This window comes from Callospermophilus lateralis, unplaced genomic scaffold (assembly GCF_048772815.1).
Source record: "Callospermophilus lateralis isolate mCalLat2 unplaced genomic scaffold, mCalLat2.hap1 Scaffold_79, whole genome shotgun sequence".
Lineage (NCBI taxonomy): Eukaryota > Metazoa > Chordata > Mammalia > Rodentia > Sciuridae > Callospermophilus > Callospermophilus lateralis.
The window spans coordinates 7,663,888-7,679,877 of NW_027515935.1; the positions used below are offsets into that span (position 1 = coordinate 7,663,888).

Sequence of the window (15,990 nt, forward strand, 5' to 3'; positions counted from 1 at the left end):
CAACAAAGAGGTGTAATATTTTTCCCGTCTTGCAAATACTACTAAATGGGTTGAACCACAATGAATGGAAGCATAAGAGACCCATCAACTAGACTCAAATGAAAATCAGTGGCATAAAAGTGAAGCTAATGAAACTTAAAATGTGATCGTAGATGTGGAGGGATATTAGGCAGGGAGATCTATTAATAAATGCAAGTCGGAACTTGAACAAGAACAGCAAGCAAGAGGTAAAGCCCTCACCAGTAAAGATACGTGATCTGGTCTAAATCTCACAGCATGTTCCAGCAAACAGGAAAACAAACTATCTCAGAATGGCCCTGGTGGCTCGCAGTGTGGTAATGCACACAACAGGGTGCTAGGCAGACATAACAAAATCATGCCAGTTGCAGAAAAATGGAGAGCATCATGTTAGGTGAAATAAGCCACAAGTAGACAAAGAGCCGGAAGGAAGGAAGGAAGGAAGGAAGGAAGGAAGGAAGGAAGGAAGGAAGGAAGGAAGGAGGGAGGGAGGGAGGGAGGGGATCTCATGAAAGCACTGGTGTAGGGGAAGGGTCCAGGGGAGGGAGGAGGGGAGATACTGGGGAGTGAAATCGATCAGATGATATCATGTGTGTGTGTACCTATGCCACAGTGAAAGCAACCTGCTACTCTGTATAAATAACATGCACCAAAAAGTAACGTAATAAAAAAGAAATGCAATTGTCTTGAACTTTTTCCCTTAGAAATCCCATCAAATAACCAGGAAAGATCAACCACCTGAGAAGAGAAGGGACTAAAAGTTGTCACCACATGCAGACAGACTTTTCATCTATTCTCTTGAGGGCAAAAGCCGGTGGGGAATGGAATCCCACCTGGGAGGGCCTCACCGTGCACCCTGTGGCTGTGGGTGGGAAGCCAAGGGGCCCAGCCGCATTCTGAGTCCTGCCAGTCTCAGCAGAGGACTGAGGGACACGGGGTGGATGCTAACAGACGCCAGGGAGAGCTTCCTAGGAGGAGGAAGTGCAGGAGTCATCTCCCAGGGGCCTGCCAGGGCAGGGGAGGGTTTGAGGTTGCTGAGACTAATCTCTTGTCCTCAGAGGGTCACAGGCTGCAGAGTCCTTTCCTCTTCCAGGCCCACCAGGTCAGGACTACGTACGGAAGGAAGAGCCCGCCTGGGGTGGGTCTGGGCAGGAGCGGACACCGTGAGGCTTTGCCTGGCCACACAGGCAGAAGCGTGCCTGCCCAGCTGGCCTGGGAATTGTGTGAGGGGCTCTCACGAGGGTGGCAGGCGCATCTGAACTCTGGGGGAGACACTGGCCAGGCAGTTGTGCCCCTGTGGAGGAGGACGGGGAGAGAGCACCACGCATGTGTGCTTGTGCACACGTCGAGTGACAGCACACACGCAAGAGCGGCCGCCATACCTACTGCCCGCTGAGCTTCTGGGAGACACCCGAAAGCATCGTGCGCATCTCAATTCCCAGTTCTTAGGAGTCAAGGTTAAATTTGGGGCTTGGACGATGACGCTGGGCTGCTGGTCAAAGTCAGGTGCTGATTTACCTTCTGGATGGCCCCCTGGCCTCCAGGTCTCACTGGAATGGACACGTCTATGTCCTAGAAGTCTCTGATATACACTTTTAGTCAAAGAAATGAAAAGCAAATCACAGGTAATAAGTGCCAAGTTCTATTAAGCATTGCCTGATGGGGGCTGGTGCTGGGGCTCAGTGGTAGAGCGCTTGCCTGGCATGTGTGAGGCACTGGGTTTGAACCTTAGTATCACATATAAATAAATAAATAAATAAATAAATAAATAAATAAATAAATAAATAAATAAAGGTATTAAAAAAAAAAAAGAATCTCCTGACAGGTCTTTTCCAACAGTTCCAGTCTTAGCGGGATTTAACGCAGTGACTGGGCCTCGGGATGATGCCAGCAGCTTCTTAGCCAGCCCGGGAAGCTAGTTATTCAGGCTCTGCTAGGTCCTGCAGGCTCCACCGTGGCTTTGTGGCCTGATCATTCAGGCTTTGGGCATCTGAAGCATCTTGCAGGGCAATTTTAATGCAGCCAGACCTTGAGCAAGGCCAAAATGATGATGGTCCATTAGGGACTCTCATCTTAGGAGATATTTAGAAAATTTGATTGACGTAATAACTGTGCACAAATTGTGGGGTACAGTGTGATATTTCAACACGTGTGTGCAATGTACAATGATGAGATCAGGCAACAAGGGTTTCTACTGCTTCAAACGTTTATTACGTCTCAGTGTTGGGACCACTGAAAATCTTCTCGATTAGCAATTTTGAAATATGCAATTAAGTGTTGTCTCTCCTAGCTACCCGGCTGTGTTCGAGAACATTAGAAGTTACTTCTCCTGTTCAGCTGCACCTGCATCTGCTGGTCATCTCTTCTCCATCTCCCACCTTACGTCCCCTCCTGCCAGGTTCTGGTGTCCACTATTCTATTATCTGCTTTTAGGAGATCAATTTTGGACTCGTCTCTGGTCCTACAGGTGATATCAGGGTCACTCATTCCCCACTTTGTTCTGTTTGACAAATGCCTTTCTGAATTTTTTTTTAAGTCCTTTTGCTCCCTCAGTAAGATGGCATCCCCACTTTCCACTGGCCTTGGTGGATGGTGGATGACAATGAAGGCAACTAGGGCCTACATTGTGGAACACAGGTGTGACTTTGTTTTTGTACAAAGACCAGACAAAAGTGACGTAAATGCTTTGGTGGTTTTGTATCTTTTTTTTTTTTTTTTAAATACAACCTGTGCTTGCAGAACCCAAATCTAAGTCTGGCTTTACATTTTATCAAAACCTTTTCTTTCCTCAGACAAAATAGTAATATTTGAAGGTAAAAATAGGTTTGTAATGGCTAGGAAAGATTTTCTTAATTTTCAAGCCAGTCATAAAAGAGAACGGAGAACCAATTTTGAGCATGTTGCTGCTGTGAGAATTTCTTTCTCTCAAGTGAAACACAGTTTTGCAGGTTGGGAGAGAGTTTTGCATGGAATGCATCATAATCGCACAATTTTCTTTGAACTGCTCTGGACTTGGAAGTCAAGGTTGAAGGGAGAGGTACCTGGAGATCTACTGCTGAATCAGACCTCCAAGAGAGATGTTCTGGCTAATCCGCACCCTGGAGATGACCACATCTGGTGGCCTGACATTTCAGCACCTGTCTGATCTGCTTCTTAAAGATGGTCTTGTTTCACTCAGCACAGCCTGAAGGCTACAGATGTGATTGGGATAGAACTACAAGTGCCAAGGGCCCGGATGACCAAAGATAATATATATATATATATATATATATATATATATATATATATATATATTTTTTTTTTTTTTTTCTTATGTAGAAGTAACATGCCGAGAGAGTCTCCTGAGAAGGGCTATATTCATGAGATAACCAGCTCCACTTGGAGAAAATTTAGAAGAATCAAAATGAAGCTTTCCAATGGTAATATGTACCAAACACGTGGACAAGTGTAGGTCAATTCTTTACTGCCTGACACCACCCTAGCCTGGGGAGGAGTGATACCAAGTATTCCAAGGAACCACTACTCATGAACTGTGACAATTCCAAATAAGCTATCGAAGAACAAAACACATTGAAGTCATGGGACAAAAGGGCCATTCCTCTGAGCTGAGCAGAAGTGTGCTCTGGAGGCAGAATCCCCTTCCTCTGCCAACCAGCAGCCCTGTCAGAAGGTGTGCAGAGGAGGCGTGAGCCCATCATGTCCGTGTGGGGCCCTTGGCCTGCTCCCTCAATGGAGAGTCTGGGCAGTTGGTGTTGATATCTGCCCATAACAAAAACTTTGCTTTGTTTAAAAAATGTAGCTCCTTCTATGAATTCTGCAACAAAGGCCACTATTCCCCATTTTTTTGTGTGTGTTTTATGTTTGCCCCAATTTAATGGATCATCTTTTAAAACGTTTATATGATTTTCTCATTTTGCAGATTTCCACTGAGGGTCCTTGGATTGAAATTAGGTACATCCCATGGCCCAGGTGGGCTGCACAACAACTCAACTGGCATAAATATCAATTGGATCCCGAAGAAGAGAGCTTAAAAAAACATTTTAGCAAATAGTGTTGGAGGCTTTTGTGCCTCTCTCTGTCTTGGTGACATTTAAGTTGGCTGACCATTTCCATTTTGGAAATTGCAGTTGATTAACATGAAAAAGAAAAAAAGCAATTATGGATTTGTTTTTTCCTGTGTAGCCACAATATGCTTGTGCTTTTTGCAAATGTTTGTACACAGTAGCATGATATAATAAAGGAAATTTTCATCTGCTTCCAGTGACAGTAAAATTTTATTTATGGTTACTTCATACATAGATACAACAATGACCTGATAAGCTGTCGCCTTCAACTATAGTTGTTGTTTTATTTCCATATTAAAAAAGAAACCAGTTCATCAATGTGATCAAATTGGATAATTTAGCTCAGGTTAATCAATTCAAGACTAAAAATAAAAGCTTAAACACCTTCCCCTGATGACGCTATTAGGACTAGTATGATCCTATGTACATGTTTGCATAGCCCTTTAAGGCCAGGCATTTCCAGGCATTGGAAACTTACTTATGTATTTTGAGGTTAAATCATTGTAACAAATATTACTAATGTGTAATTCATCCAGACCAACAAGCCAGCATCTTGCATGGATGTTTGATGCTTACTAGGTATTTAAGACTATTCTCAGAATGATTTATGTTAAAACCTGTCTAGCTCTTGTTTGGCCACAAATAACAATACAGTTCATTTTTCATGGAGGAGAAACTTGATTTTGGAGCCTTGCCCCCCAAACCTGGTCCTGATTATTGCTTCAACTCCTGTTTATATAATTCTACACAATTTTGGCAGGATTCAAGAGCACATACCAGGGTGTTGGCTTTGATGAATCTCCTGGGATGTGAATGTCACGCTGACTGGATGAACTCTGGCCACAAATCCCAGACAAGCACAATGACTCTATTTATTCAGACTTGGCTGCCTGAATGCAGATTGACTCTGGGGGTAATAAATTTTCACAGGCCAAGAACTTCAGCATCAACCAAGCTGATCCTGAGAAGAAAAATGCACCTAAGGAGGCAGAGCTGGGCGCATAAACCTCCTGCTTTTTTATTCCATGTCTGCATTTCATTCGGGGGATTCATTTAGTCACTGATGGACATGCACCGACAATGGTGCCAGAGGTTCTTTTTAAAAAAATTCTGCTTTTTGTTATGCATTTGTCATATTAAAAAGGAACAAGGGATCAACGAAGATGTCCCTTTATAGTTGGTGATGGCTTTTTATAAAAAATATATTTTTTTTAGCTGTTGATGGACCTTTATTTTTTATTTATTTATATGTGGTGCTGAGAATCGAACCCTGTGCCTCACACATGCTAGGCAAGTGCTCTGCCACTGAGCCCCAGCCCCAGTGATTGCTTTTAATGTGTTAGCACACCCCAAACTGATATGACCTCTGGGGTAAAGAGCAGAGAATTGAGGACACATTTCTTGTGCCACAGCGTCAGAAACCAAAGGCTACAAAATGGAGTAAGAACTGCAATTCTGGGCTCAGAGCAGCCTCACCTACAATCTTGACATCTCGATGCAGCGAGACGTTAGATTTTCCCTGACAAACGTGATTATTACTCTATGCATTATAAATAAGAAAATAATTGGCTCTTTAGCTTGCAGATTTATGTTAATGACCTAGCTATCTATTAAATTAATTGCGTGCTCTACAAATATTGATTGGGGATTAAAAGGTAACTTTCTTTCATTGTGCAAGAAGTAAATTAGGCCAACAGGGAAATTTCCCTCTACAGATTATATCCAAAGATCGTTGCCTGCAAAATTAAAATAGTCAGTCTAAGCTGATAAACCACGCTCATTTAAAAGAGAAAAATGCATTTATATAATTAAAATGAAAAGACTGCCCAGTATGTGCGGGTAATGTAATTACCAAGAAGCTGTAGGCATGTGGAGAGCCGTTCGATTTGGATCCCTGTTCCCTTCCTCTCCCGAGCTATGTATTTGTCACCTCGGAAATGCTGTCTGCCATTGACACTGTCTCGGCTGCTGCTGGCTGAAAGTGTTCATCATGCGCTCCTTTCCTCAGGTCTCAGCCATAACCCTTCCATTTAGATACTCTCTGTCTCACCTCCCAAGCCTTCCTTCCCCAGAGAGGCAGAGCTCATGGTTTCTACCCAAAGGCAAGCCATGCCATCCAATTCCTCTCTCCCTTCCAAAGCCCCATTAAAAATTCCCTTTAAGGCCAAATGACTTCAGGAATCATTTTGTCCTAAGCCTTCTAATTCCTTTCCATTCTTCTACAGAACCCTCAGCCTTGGGAATGGCCAACTTAAGAAGAGATCCAACAAATCTGCTCCATGATTCACATGCTCTTCATTTGTCCAAGGAGGGACACTTGTTCTCCACTCTTTTGGGTTATTTCCAATTTGAAGCCCATCAAGGGTAAGATCTGTAGGGGCAGCCAGGAGATGACCATTCCATTTTAATTATATCTGCAAACTTTCCAAGCAAACATTGGCACAGCCCCAGATGTAGACACCACAGCCAAAATTCCATCGTCCTTGGAAAGGACACCCACTTTCTTGGCTTTGGAGGTTCCCACTTGACATAACTTATCAAAACATGAACCTCCATATGGCTTGATGCAAAGATGTGAAAGAAGTGGCTACTGACACTAGAGGCCCTGGAGGTTGGACAGAGGCTTTTCTCTCGGCTGTTTGTGCATTCGTTTACAGCTGGCTTATGATCTTGGGTCTTATATTTTTGTTAATTCTGTCAATACTTTTTAAAAAAATATTTATTTTTTTAGTTTTAGGTGGACACAATATCTTTATTTTATTTTTATGTGGTGCTGAGAATCGAACCCAGGGCCTCACGCATGCTAGGCCAGTGCGCTACCACTTGAGCCACATCCTCAGCCTGTCAATATTTTTTTCAAAAAAATTGTTTCTAGTCATCAATGGACTTTTCTTTTCTTTCTTTCTTTCTTTCTATGCAGTGCTGAGAATTGAACCCAGTGCCTCGCCCAGGTGAGGCAAGCACTCTACCACTAAGCCCCAGCCCCAGCCTTCTATCAACAATTTTGATGTTTATGGAGGACTAATTAGAAAAAAAAAATCAGAGTGTTCAGTAAACGAAATAAAGAAATGGCAGAGGTTATCCTTGATACTGGACTCCCAACAACAGAAAATATGCCCCATATAACACAACCCTTATTCACACATCCGTCAACATGTAGCATCTCTGCTGTGCCAAGCACCATCTCTTCCCTCAGGAAACTTCCAGTTTAGTTGGTAGAGAGAGACATTTAAAAACAGAAGCATACAATATATAACTAAAATTATGTGAGAGCTAGGATAAAGATCAAGGTTACGGGGAGAAGGACAAACCAGGGGTCGATTTAGATCGGGGCAAGATTTCGCTGAGGAAGCGGTCACACTGAAGATGAGTAGGTGTTAGGCAAAAACGGAGGAGGCAGAGGCCGGTAGAGGCCGCAACACCTGAGCTTGGCTTGCTGAAGGGCCCAAATAAGGTTCAGGGGACTGAAATGCCATGAATGAGTTCAACAAGGGGACAAAGCCAGACCCTGCAAAGCAGTGTCGGTCACACTATGAGCTCTGGGTTTTACCCCTGGTGGAATGGGAAACCCATTTAAGAGATGGAAGATTGTATTATAGAGGGTGGGGATCAGCAAAATAGTAGTTTATATTAGACTGGTTTGGACCAGCCAGGATGGAAAGAGGTGAGTAAACTAATATTTAATTTTGGAGGCTGAATTTAGAGGTTTTAAGGATTAAATGAATGTTTGAGTGAGAAACAGGGAGTCATCAAGGATGGGTCCTGGATTTCTAGGCTTGACTTGTTGGGCATCCGGCCATGCCGGTTTTAGACACAGGAATGATCTCAAGAGGAACATATTTGTGCGTCTGCACAGAGTGGGGTGGCAAAGACCAGAAGCTCTGTTGGGCACAGATTTGAAACGCTTGTGAGACATTCCAGTGGAAAAGTCAAGGAAGTCTGAGGTTCAGGAGAGAACTCTGAGCTGAGGCTATAACTTTAAAGATTGCCAGTACATAAAAATTGAAGGTCATGGGAAGGAATGAGCTCACCAAGAAAGAGTAGAAACAGAGAAGTCGGGAATAAATATTACAAGGCTTTAACATTCAACGCTGGGAAGAGATCGTGCAGCCAGCAAAGCATCCTGGGAAGAAACAGCCAGGGGGGCAGGAAACAGACCAGCAGAGTGTGGTGTTGGTTCCTCTTCAGAAGAGGAGTGAGCAAGAGTGTTCCATGCTCAGACTTCTGGGAAAGTCAAGGGACTGAGAAGAACCCAATTCATTTGGCTCCATGGAGGTCACTGGTGGTTCCGGAGGAGCAGTTCTGGTGGAGAGGCAGGAAGTAAGAAAGCACAAGAACAAGTCCCCAGATAACACTACAAGAGGAAATGGGATGGCCTTTGGGGAGGAGCAGGACAGTGTCCTTTTGTACAGCGGGGAGACGGGTAAGGATGTAGGGAGATAAAAGCAGTCGTGTGGATGCCGTATTGGAAAGATTCATCTATCCTGTTGGAAGCCAGTCATCCATGGTATGCTCTAGAGAGATAAGGAGGAACAAGATACAGAATAAGACTCAAGTTTTTCACCCACAAAGTTGAGAAGATAGAAAACTAGATCTCTTGGTATCTGCTATTATAAAATCTGAGATGGAGGTAATTACAGGACATTGAGGGAGACCAACAGGAAATGACAGCACCAGGTACTGATCTAAGTTATGTCTATAGAATATGATACCTAGACAAGCCGCCAAATAAGGACACAAAGAGATATACACCAAAACATTACAGAGAAGATGAAATCATATTCCTCAAAATGTTCAGGAAACTCATAGAAAAACAGCAAAAAGAAAAAAAACCGAAAAAACAAAGAACATACCAAAAAAGGTGGGGGGCAGACTTGAGCCTTAACATATCTATAACTACATTAAGTGTAAATGGTCTAAATGCTCCAATTAAAAGTGAAATTGGCAGAGTTGAGGAAAATATGACTTAACCACATGCTGTCTATAAGAAACTCACTTCAAGTATAAAAATATAGGCAGATTGAAAGTAAAAGAATGGAAAAATCACACTATGCAATCATTAAAACAAAAACAAAAACAAACAAAAAGGAGTAGCTATACAGAAACCAGAAAAAGCAAAGAGCAAAGAGAAATGACCAGAGGTAGGGAGGAACACTACATAATGATAAAAGAGTCAATTTATCAAAATATAGAATCCTATATATTTATATGCACCAACTAACAGAGATGGAAAATATGTAAAGCAAAAACTGATAGTATGGAAAGGAGAAATAAATCCACAAATAAAGCCAGAGACTTCAACACTATTCTGAACAATTGATAGAGTAACTAGACAAAAAGTCAGAAAACATAAGAACTCAATAACATCAAACTCAACAACATTAAATAGGATGCAATATTTACAGAGCATTCCACCCAACAATAGCCGAGTTCACATTCTTCTAAGTGCCCATAAAACACACTGATATAAGCCAAATTTGAATCATAAAAAGCTTCAACAAGTTTGTGAATTGAAGTCATATAGTGTATGTTCTCTGACCATTAATGGAACCAAACTAGAAATCAATAAAAGTAAGATTAAAGCAGCTCTCTATAAACAGCTGGACATTGAATAACACACTTCTAAATAATCCACAAATCAAAGAAGTTGTTTCATTGAACTAAATGGCAATAAAAACACAACATGTCCACATTGGTGGGATAAAGCCACAGTGGTGCTGAGAGTAAAATGTGCAGCACTAAATGCTTACATTATAAAAGAGGATGTTTCAAATCAATAATCAAAGCTTAGATTAGATTAAGTTAAAAAAAAACACAAAGTTTCAGGGCTAGGGATATAGGTTACTGGTAGAGCCCTTGCCTAGCACATGTGAGGCCCTGTGTTCAATCCCCAGCACCACACACATGCACATAAATAAAATCTACACTTTCCCAATGAAATGGATCAACTGGAAAAAGGAGGGAAATAATTAATCATTGAAATTAAACACTGAAAAAATCTATCTACACAGAGGAAATCAATGAAACAAAAACCATTTTAAAAATAGATAATCTCTAGTAAGACAGACCAAAACAGAAAAAGAAAAAAAGAAGAAAGACAAATGATGAGTACCAGGAATGAAATGGGCTAGTATTACAGGTCTGTATGCATCGAAAGGATAATAAAGAAATGCTCTAAATAACTCTAGACCTGTAAACATGACAATTTAAATGACACAGATAGAGTAATTACTTGAAGAGCACACATTATTACAACTGATTAATTAGCTCATTAGAAACCCAAGAAACAATGTAACTATTAAGGAAATAAAATTTGTAAGCTTTAAACATTTCCAAGCCCACATGGCTTCAATTCCCAGTCTGCTTTATCTCCAAGAGCACTGGGGCACTTGGGGAAGAGGCAGCATCAGATGGGAGCATGCAAACACACCAGGAGTCCCCAGATCTTTGCAGGAGGACAAACAGGTGTAGCTGCTTGGAGCTCCTGTGGGACTCTCTTTATTACAGCTGCTATTACAGGTCAGCTGGACCGACATTCACAAGGACAACCAGCAGTCATGGAAGATAAGGTTAAGGATCTTTGCATATATGTTTACCAGAGCAGGGAAGTAAGCAGTATGTTTTCAAAAGACTTTGGGGTAGGGGAAAAATTCTGATTACACCTGGAAAAATCACTTATGGTAAGCATTTAGTCATCTTGCGATGACAGAGAAGTGAAGTGTGCATATGTGTGCTGCATAAGTATGCAGGCTGCATTATTTCAGGGGAAAATCTTACTTTGGTCTTGGAGAAAGAGAGAGGGGAAAAAACAACACTCCATATCATTAGTCTTTTTTAAAGGTAGGGAATTACAATTTTGTGATTAGACTAGGAAATAATTATAGGCCAAAGTAGGACAACTTAATAGAATTAGTGCTGAAGAATTAACTTAAACTACACACACAGAACCACCGTCTGGGGTCTTGATTACGAGATAGGGATTACTGCAGACAAATAATTCATCCTGTCAGTTCCTTTCATTGCAAAAATAGGAAGGAATCAAATAAGCAAGAATCAAGGACCTGACTTGCATATTCACAGCACAAGATTATCAGTGGCTGGAGATTGGAAAGCAATAGCCAAAAGCTTCTTACTGTTTTAGAGAAAATGTATAAGCACACCACTGATAATGCATGTGTTTTAAAATTGAGTTTTCTTTCTTTCTTTCTTTCTTTTTTAAAGAGAGAGTGAGAGAGAATTTTTAAAAAATATTTATTTTTTAGTTTTCGGCGGGCACAACATCTTTTGTTTGTATGTGTTGCTGAGGATCGAACCCGGGCTGCACGCATGCCAGGCGAGCGCGATACCGCTTGAGCCACATCCCCAGCCCCTAAAATTGAGTTTTCATTAGAAATATTTCCTGGAGATAGCTCCAGAATTATTTCCAATTAAGAAAAGTTTGCTAGATCAAACAGTCTGTGAATCTTTTTTTCTAATACAAAACATACATAATTTATGCTTTTGACAGAACTTAATCCCTACTGTGCTTATATGAGCCTCAAAGAGATGAAACAATCTGCTATTTTTAAAAAAATATGTATTTTATAGTTGTTGATGAACCTTTATTTTATTCATTGGTTTATATTTGGTGCTGAGAATCGAACCCAGTGCCTCATACATGCCAGGCAAGTGCTCTACCACCGAGCCACGACCCCAGACCCCAAATCACTGCTTTTATTCAGACAGATGAGAAACCAAAATTAGGAATAAGATTTGTTAACTAACTGCTAAGAGTGCAGTGCTGTGGTGTCTCACTGCCTAGTGTAGACACCTAGAAATAAATGAACTGATCTGTCACAAATGCAAAGCCTTCGGTGCCCCTCCCTGCCCCTGCCAGCCTTCCCTCCCTGGGGTGTTCTCTGATTGCCAATCTGATCTCCAGATTCACGGAGCCCATCTCACACCCCTGGTGCCCCAGCTTCCCTCAGCAAGGAGGGGACCCCACAGTGGTGACCCCGGGGCCACATTCTGCTCAGACACCTGGAAACTTTCCTTTCCTCTCATTTCTCCTCCTTCTTGCTTGCTCTCTCTGCATTATTTGTATTGTTATCTAGACAGTGAATCACCCATGCAGCACTCCAGGGTACCTCTGCATCAAGTTTGCTACATTAAAATCAGTTGAATGGCATATGCATTTGGTATTGCGTGCAAAAATGACTTATTAAAACAACAACAACAACAACAACAACTCCTGGAATTGTCTTTCCACCCATCCTGTTTATCCAAACTTGACAACACACAATCCAGGTGATGAGAAAAAGGAAACAGAAGTGTAGGGAAATCTAGCTCCGGTGTTTTCAAACTAGCTTTACAACACCAGCGTTTTCTGAAATGCAGGGTAGAAGTGATGAATGCTGAGTGGATATTTTTTCACCTTAACTGACTGATCAGAAGAGTATTTATAACCCCCCTGACGGATGTCTCAAGCTGATAAATCAACACCGAGGGAGAATATTTCAAGCACATTTATCATTTAAGACAAACAGCCCGGACTGCGCGTGATCATTTTTTATTCATCATTTTAGCTCACCTCCACATTTGCTTCTTCTCAATGTTAATAATATCTGTATAAAGCTGCTCAATATTTAATGTTACGGCTTGCCTGCTGCATGCCGATGAGCTTAAGGTCACGTGTTTGATCTCTAGAAGGCTGGGTTAGCTTTGCCAAAAAAGAAAAGGAAAAAAAAAAAAGGAAAAGAAAAGGTGGTGGGGGTGGGGAGAGGAAGGGAGAAAGAAAGAAAAAAGGGCTCCATTGCCCAGGGAAGCCTGATTCTGGTCCGCTTCCTTGTAAAAATATACTCGTTGCTGGACTCCCTGTCACAGGACATCACAGAATTAAAGTTTTAAGGGGAATTAAGGCCAAGGTATTTCAACAGACTTGCCCAACTGCACAGAGGCTCACGATCAATGGAACCTTCTAGAGAAGCACCATCCCAACTCACGTCCCGCAGAGCCAGCTGGTGAGCGGCAGCCCTGTCCCACCCACAGGACGGCGACAGACAAGAGCCTCTTACCTGCTCACCCTCCTCTTCATCGCTACTTAGCTTGAGGTCATCTTCCAGCATTCTGAAAGAGACAGAGAGGCACAGGTACTTAGTAGTTTCAAAACCACTTAACACCAAAAAGTGTCACCTTTCTAAGAGCAACGTTTCAGTAATAGTAAGTCTGCTTGATTTCCTAATTATTATTATTTTTCTTTCTCTCTTAAGGGCTTTTCCTCTGAGCCACCAAGGGAAGAGCAGACAGTGTCACCACGAAAATCAGCCCTGGCGACAATCACGGGAGGAGATGGGACGCTTCCAGAATGAGTTGATTTGGACAACAGAACTAAAGGGGGCTTCCCCCCCACCCCCGGGGCAGTTTTAATTCCACAATTACTTGTTCATTGTTTTCCATGTCCAGGGGCCGGGCTGTGTCCCTGTGCCTGCCTGGGGGTGGGGAGTGGGGGCGTTCATGGTAAAGAAAATGGAAGACTAAGTAGCACTCTGCTGGGAGCCAGGCAAAATAACCCTGAGCTGTGAGCAACCCAGCCTTGGTCCTCCACCTGGGTGTGTGAGGGCTGGAGAAGTCACCTGCCCCAGACCATGCTGGGCAGAGAAAACCCAACAGCGGGAGGGGCTTTGGGGGCCACGCCCCACCCACTCGGGGTGCCTCGGATTCTTCCTAACAGAAGCCGTGAGTCCATCAAAGCCAAGAGAGAAAAAGAGAAATGCAACTTCAGACCCTATTGTTTCTGATGACGAGAAAAACTGTATTCTTATCAGCACCTCTGAGTTATTTCTTTCTATAATAGAAGTTTTCAGATGGACTCATTGAAAAAACCAAATGCCATCTATAAGGAACTGTACTAGGGGAGCTGTCCTAGGGCCCACGCTGCATGCACCAGGGGCTCCACCCATGGGTCTGAAGGCATCTGAGCCCTTGTGCTTAAAGACCTCATTGTCCTCATTGAAGTTGGCTTCCCAAGACTGTCCCCCAACACGGGTCTGGTGCTCTTTAAATGCCAATTATAGGCCTATCATCAAAAGACGCCCCTGGATGTTTTTATAATCCATGGTAGTGATTTTTGTGATGAAGCAGGCAGGCTGTGGGCCCAGGGCTGCTCCAGGTGTCCATGCGACTTACTTGACCTACCCTCTGCCCACTGGTCCCCTTATCCCTATTTGTAAATAGGTGATCTTGTGTGTGTGATCCTGCTTTAGAGTCTGAGAGTCTGTGAAATAAATTTGCTTTTCCCATTTCATAGTCAAGAAAAATGGAGAACTCAGCTAAGACATTTCTGTCGTTTCTGATGTACAAGTGGAGCCATTACCAGCAGGACGCCGATTCCGTGTCCCCACAGGCCCTTCAACCCTCCCAGTGGAGGCATACTTCATTGCTCTAGTCTTCAAACCCCAAGGAAACACCCACGTCAGCCTGGGGGGGACTGCGGGGCTCCCCGACGTCACTCTGTGCTCCTGGTGGGTGGTTCATTTTCTCGAGCTCACAAACCCACACACTTGGCTTCTCAGAGAAGAGCCACCTTGGTGATTTATTAGCACACCCTTTGGAAATAGCCTAGGGAAGGGGACTGTGTTTCCTTTGCCCTTGCACAATGACGGCGCAGAGGACAACCCCAGTTGGTTGGCGAGGCCACAGCACTTTCCCTAAGACCGTTTTCTACCAAAACACAGATGCCTTTCTGATTCAAAAAAGACCCACAAAAGGAGGCGATTTCTTGGCTCCACTCTTCATCTCTTCTTTTGAGGTAAACTACCAATCAATCTCCAGGATGCCGGGCGAGGCTTGAGTGTTCTCAGAGTGGGTGGTCCTACGGGTGGGTGGGCAAAGGGAGGGGCACACACACCATCAGCATTAAGCACCCCTTGTCGTGGAGATCATATCAAGGGTGACGGGAAACTTAATCTTTATATGTTCATGATGTGCACCGCTCGGAAGACCCTGCCAACCAGAGCAAGACACCTTGGGGTGCCCTGCCGTCGGGGGTCTTAGCCTGGCTGCACACCAGCTGGGGGGACTTGTCACCCGATGAGGCCGGCAGTGCTGCAAGCCGCCACAATGGCAAAGGCAGTGTGTGAGGTGCTCTTTTAAGGGAGGGAGCAAAGTGAACTTTTGTTTATTTTAAGCACGTTCTAAACGCATTGCAATGGCCTGAATGTGATCCTCTAACATTCATGATTTGGGAAGTTAATCCCCAAAGTCAGATGTGGATGGTATTTGGAGATGGGACCTTGGTGAGGTGACTATTGTTAGAGGAGCCCATGAGGGTAGGACTCCCACGACGACATTAGACCAAAAGGAAGAAAGATGCGAGTTAGCACAGTTGCACTGTTTCTCTACATGATGCCCTCCACCATGTTACGATGCTGCAGGATGGCTCCCACTAGGTGCCAGAGCCATGTGCTCGGACATTTTAGCATCTAGAACCATGAGTCAAATAAATCGATATTCTTTATAAATTACCTGGTCTCAGATATTTTATTATAGCAGTTGAAAACAGATAAAGGCATGAATCAACACATAAACACACATCTGTTTGATTCTCGTACTGTCCCTCACATTTCCAGATTGCAGGCAAGTCATATATCTGGTCTTGGCATTTCTTTTTTTTTTTAAAGAGACAGTGAGAGAGGGGGAGAGAGAGAGAGAGAGAGAGAGAGAGAGAGAGAGAGAGAGAGAGAGAGAGAGAGAGAGAATTTTTTAATATTTATTTTTTAGTTATCGGCGGACACAACATCTTTGTTTGTATGTGGTGCTGAGAATCGAACCCGGGCCGCACGCATGCCAGGCGAGCGCTCTACCGCTTGAGCCACATCCCCAGCCCCCTGGTCTTGGCATTTCTAATAATGGGACTCCTTTACTTTTGACA

The 15,990-nt window shown here is 43.2% G+C and overlaps 1 protein-coding gene across 1 annotated transcript in view; it reads right to left on the reverse strand.

The window, feature by feature from the left end:
* LOC143640948 (AF4/FMR2 family member 3-like) overlaps nucleotides 1-15,990 on the reverse strand; it is a 180,764-nt gene that overhangs the window by 98,169 nt on the left and 66,605 nt on the right. The window contains 1 exon segment of the mRNA XM_077108451.1: nucleotides 13,136-13,187. Within this exon segment, the coding sequence (XP_076964566.1) occupies nucleotides 13,136-13,187 (52 nt within the window).